This window comes from Nerophis ophidion, linkage group LG05 (genome assembly GCF_033978795.1).
Source record: "Nerophis ophidion isolate RoL-2023_Sa linkage group LG05, RoL_Noph_v1.0, whole genome shotgun sequence".
Classification (NCBI taxonomy): Eukaryota; Metazoa; Chordata; class Actinopteri; order Syngnathiformes; family Syngnathidae; genus Nerophis; species Nerophis ophidion.
In genome coordinates, this window is record NC_084615.1 from 25,087,179 (window position 1) to 25,093,178 (window position 6,000).

Here is a 6,000-nt window from a genome sequence, read left to right on the forward strand (position 1 = left end):
TCTATATATATATATGTATATATAGATTTGTGTGTGTGTGTGTGTGTGTATATATGTATATATGTACTTATTTATGTATAAATGTATGTATGTGTGTGTGTATGTATATATGTATGTATGTATCTGTACGTGTATATATACAATATATATATACATAACATAAAACTATTTTTTATATATATATATATATATATATATATATATATATATATATATATATATATATACACAGTGGGGCAAAAAAGTATTTAGTCAGCCACCGATTGTGCAACTTCTCCCATCTAAAATGATGACAGAGGTCTGTCATTTTCATCATAGGTACACTTCAACTGTGAGAGACAGAATGTGAAAAAAAAATCCAGGAATTCACATTGTAGGAATTTAAAAGAATGTATTTGTAAATTATGGTGGAAAATAAGTATTTGGTCAACCATTCAAAGCTCTCACTGATGGAAGGAGGTTTTGGCTCAAAATCTCACGATACATGGCCCCATTCATTTTTTCCTTAACACGGATCAATCGTCCTGTCCCCTTAGCAGAAAAAAAGCCCCAAAGCATGAGGTTTCCACCCCCATGCTTCACAGTAGATATGATGTTCTTGGGATGCAACTCAGTATTCTTCTTCCTCCAAACACGACAAGTTGAGTTTATACCAAAATGGAGACATGGATGATACAGCAGAGGATTGGGAGAATGTCATGTGGTCAGATGAAACCAAAATAGAACTTTTTGGTATAAACTCAACTCGTCTTGTTTGGAGGAAGAAGAATACTGAGTTGCATCCCAAGAACACCACACCTACTGTGAAGCATGGGGGTGGAAACATCATGCTCTGGGGCTGTTTTTTATTTATATATATATATATATATATATATATATATATATATATATATATATATATATAGATGTATGTATATGTGTGTATATGTATATATATGTATATGTATATATATGTATATGTGTGTATGTGTATATATATGCATATGTATGTGTATATATATGTTAGAGATGCGTGGATAGGCAGTTATATCATCCGCAACCGCATCACTAAGGTCGTCATCCACCCGCCATCCGCCCGAACCAACATTTTAACGAAACCGCAACCGCCCGCCCGTTGTTATATATCAGCGGTCGGCAATCTTTACCACTCAAAGAACTATTTTGACCCGTTTCACAGAGTAAAGATACCAATGGGAGCCTTAACCAATCTCGCGAATATTTGCTGGTTCTCATTCAGTAACGAGAATAAGGGCGTGCTATGAAGCCAATGCTTTTGACGCATTCTACAACATGTACAAACTGCTTGCCAGTCCAGTAACATGTTGTATGCAGCTTCCGCTAATACACGTACATGACTGCAAGGCATACTGGGTGACACAGAGTACACTGATGGTTGTGATATAAACAATTCTAACACTCTTACTAATATGCGCCACACTGTGAAGCCACACCAAACAAGAATGACAAACACATTTCGGGAAAACATCCTCACAGCAACACAACATAAACGTAACACAACAAATACCCATAATCATTTGCATCCATGACTAATCCTGACTATATTTTACACCCCCACGACCCGAACCCCGCACACCTTCACGGGGGTCATGGATGCAAAGGATTCTGGGTAATTGTTATGTTGCATTTATGTTGTGTTACTGTGAGGATGTTCTCCAGAAATGTGATTGTCATTCTTGTTTGGTGTGACTTCACAGTGTGGTGCATATTAGTAAGAGTGTTAAAATTGTTTATATCACAACCTTCAGTGTACTCTGTGTCACCCAGTATGCCTTGCAGTCGTGTGCGTGTGTCTGCGGAGGCTACATACAACATGTTGCTGGACTGGCAAGCAGTTTGTACATGTTGTAGAAGACGTCAAAGGCAATGGCTTCATAGCAGGCCCTTAACCTCGTTAACTGGGTGACCACCAGCAGATATTCACGAGAATGTTTTGCGGCTCCTATTGTCTTTGAGACACGGTTCAAAATGACTCTTTGAGTGATAAAGTTTGCTGATCCCTTAACTATGTATATAATAAATATTCCCGAATGGTTCAACCGCCACCCGCTCAAATCTATTTAATCTATTTATTCGTCATGTCACCCGCCCGACCCGCGGTTTATCCGCGGACTCCGCGGATGGGACCGCAAACCGCGCATCTCTAATATATGTATATATGTTTATGTATATATACATATATATATGTATGTATGATGTATATATATATATATATATATATATATACATACATATATGTATATATGTGTCTGTGTGTATATATACATATATATGTATGTATGATATATATATATATGTGTGTGTATGTGTGTATATATATATATATATATATATATATATATATATATAGACCCTGTTTCCATATGAGTTGGGAAATTGTGTTAGATGTAAATATTAATGGAATAATAAAGTGATTTGCAAATCATTTTCAACCCATATTCAGTTGAATATGCTACAAAGACAACATATTTGAGGTTCAAACTCATAAACATTTTTTTTTTTGCAAATAATCATTAACTTTAGAATTTGATGCCAGCAACACATGACAAAGAAGTTGGGAAAGGTCGCAATAAATACTGATAAAGTTGTGGAATGCTCATCAAACACTTATTTGGAACATCCAAAAGGTGTCCAGGCTAATTGGGAACAGGTGGGTGCCATGATTGGGTATAAAAGCAGCTTCCATGAAATGCTAAGTAATTCACAAACAAGGATGGGGTGAGGGTCACCAATTTGTAAGCAAATTGTCAAACAGTTTTAGAACAACATTTCTCAACGAGCTATTGCAAGGAATTTAGGGATTTTACCATCTACGGTCCGTAAAATCATCAATAGATTTAGAGAATCTGGAGAAATCACTGCTCGTAAGCGATGATATCACGGACCTTTGATTCCTCAGGCGGTACTGCATCAAAAACCGACATCAGTGTGTAAAGGATATCACCACATGGCTCAGGAACACTTCATAAAACCACTGTCAGTAACTGCAGTTTGTCGCTACATCTGTAAGTGTAAGTTAAAACTCTACTATGCAAAGCGAAAGCCATTTATCAACAACAACCAGGAACACCGCCGGCGTCGCTGGTCCTGAGCTCATTTAAGATGGACTGATGCAAAGTGGAAAAATGTTCTGTGGTCTGATGAGTCCACATTTCAAATTATATTTGGAAACTGTGGACATGGTGTCCTCCAGAACAAAGAGGAAAATAACCATCCGGATTGTTATAGGTGCAAAGTTCAAAAGCCAGCATCTGTGATGGTATGGGGGTGCATTAGTGCCCAAGGCATGGGTAACTTACACATCTGTGAAGGCACCATTAATGCTGAATGGTCAATACAGGTTTTTGAGCAACATATGTTGTCATCCAAGCAACGTTATCATGGACGCCCCTGCTTATTTCAGCAAAACAATGCCAAGCCATGTGTTACAACAGCGTGGCTTCACAGAAAAAGAGTGCGGGTACTTTCCTGGCCCGCCTGCAGTCCAGACATGTCTCCCATCAAAAATGTGTGGCGCATTATGAAGCCTAAAATACGACAACAAGTTGAAAAACTTAAGCTATACATCAAGCAAGAATGGTAAAGAATTCCACTTTCAAAGCTTCAACAATTAGTTTCCTCAGTTCCCAAACGTTTATTGAGTGTTGTTAAAAGAAAATGTGATGTAACACAGTGGTGAACATGCCCTTTCCCAATTACTTTGGCACATGTTGCAGCCATGAAATTCCAAGTTAATTATTATTTGCAAAAAAAAATTAAATTTATGAGTTTGAACATCAAATATGTTGTCTTTGTAGTGCATTTATTTGAATATGGGTTGAAAAGGATTGCAAATCATTGTATTCTGTATATATTTACATCTAACACAATTTCCCAACTCATATGGAAACGGGGTTTGTATAATATATATATAAGTGTGTGTGTGTGTGTGTGTGTGTGTGTGTGTGTGTGTGTGTGTGTGTGTGTGTGTGTGTGTGTGTGTGTGTGTGTGTGTGTGTGTGTGTGTGTGTGTGTGTGTGTGTGTGTGTGTGTGTGTGTGTGACTGCCTCACAAGAATGGACAAGGACTCTCAACAGGTACATTTGTGGTTTATCTGAAACAGTCTACTGTTTGAAATAAGGTGGTGTTCACCATTGTTTTTGTTTTACAAATAATATAATTTTGTCGATTTCACTGTGACTTTAAAGCTTCAGCTAGCCTGCATTTACAATGAACTATTATTTTATCTCTTCTGCTTTCTAGATCTTCCTCTGGACTACAAGTTTCTCAGGTTTTCACCTGATAAGCCATGCACCATTGGATATTTCCCCAGGCCTCCGGATTCGTTGCTAAAGATTTGTTCAAATGTGTGTATGTAAAAAAAAATAAAAAAAAATGGTATGATTAAAACAACAACTCATCCCTCGCACCCTCTCATGAGAGGCATGTGTCACCACTTCCACTTGTATTTTCCCCCACCTAATCTAAAATCATTTGTTTAGCACACTGTTCCTCAATCATTCGAAAAAACGTGTTGAATGTAACCTAAGCTAAAGATTCTATGTCATCAGGACAATATTGTTTTATAGTATAGTTTTCAGTACATGTGAGAATACACAACTGTGTGTGTGTGTCTGTGTATGTTCGCCTAACTGCAAGGAGTAATTAGTCGTGGAAAATATTGTTCTCATGTGTCATATACTGTATTATGTGCCTGATTCTCTTTTTTGCTTCAACAATTCAAAAATGTCACGTACAAAATAATCCAGATGTCGTTACCTCAGTGATGTGTCTTACCTTACACAGAACCTCGTCTATTGCAGCTGTTTTTGTTACGGACGCATCAGTGCCATCACTTGTTATTGTTGACGTGTTCTTGGAATACATCGTTTCCTGTATGAAACGTACTTCAAGTATTCGGGGTGTGAGGTATTTTGCTCGTAACAGTTATGTGGAAAATGTTAATCTTAAAGTCATAAAGTGTCAAAGAGCTTGCACAATGCTGTTTCAATAAAATGCAATGAATGTGGACAAGTCACGCTTGATACTTCTTTTTGGTGCATCGTGAACAAGGTTTTAATCCTATTATGACTATTTATTACAGGATTTGTTGCATTGTATTATGATCCGCTATTAAATTGTTTTAAAAAAAAAAACCTAATTTGTGAAATTGGTACATTACTATTGATGCCACAGCAGTGGTTCTCAAACGTTTTTTTTCTCTAAGTACCACCATAATGACCAACAATAGCAAAGTCAGGGGTCGGCAACCCAAAATGTTGAAATATATACAGTGGGGCAAAAAAGTATTTAGTCAGCCACCGATTGTGCAAGTTCTCCCACTTAAAATGATGACAGAGGTCTGTAATTTTCATCATAGGTACACTTCAACTGTGAGAGACAGAATGTGAAAAAAAAAATCCAGGAATTCACATTGTAGGAATTTTAAATAATTTATTTGTAGATTGTGGTGGAAAATAAGTATTTGGTCAACCATTCAAAGCTCTCACTGATGGAAGGAGGTTTTGGCTCAAAATCTCACGATACATGGCCCCATTCATTCTTTCCTTAACACGAATCAATCGCCCTGTCCCCTTAGCAGAAAAACAGCCCCAACGCATGATGTTTCCACCCCCATGCTTCACAGTAGGTGTGGTGTTCTTAGGATGCAAGTCCGTATTCTTCTTCCTCCAAACACGACAAGATGAGTTTATACCAAAATGGATACATGGATGATACAGCAGAGGATTGGGAGAATGTCATGTGGTCAGATGAAACCAAAATAGAACTTTTTGGTATAAACTCAACTCGTCGTGTTTGGAGGAAGAAGAATACTGAGTTGCATTCCAAGAACACCCGACCTACTGTGAAGCTTGGGGGTGGAAACATCATGCAGGTACACTACTTTGTCCACAACTGCGTGAGCAAATAGTCAAACAGATTAAGAACAACGTTTTTCAAAGTGCAATTGCAAGAAATTTAGGGATTTCAACATCTACGGTC

At 37.5% G+C, this 6,000-nt stretch overlaps 1 protein-coding gene across 2 annotated transcripts in view; it reads left to right on the forward strand.

The window, feature by feature from the left end:
* The window catches only part of nt5dc1 (5'-nucleotidase domain containing 1), a 99,935-nt gene extending 94,904 nt beyond the window's left edge, over positions 1-5,031 (forward strand). For both annotated transcript variants that reach the window (XM_061900369.1, XM_061900370.1), the window contains one exon: positions 4,261-5,031. In XM_061900369.1, coding sequence (XP_061756353.1) covers positions 4,261-4,376 — 116 coding nt within the window. In that variant the 3' untranslated portion in view covers positions 4,377-5,031. The remainder of the gene's footprint in view (positions 1-4,260) is intronic.
* Positions 5,032-6,000: the final 969 nt, after the last annotated feature.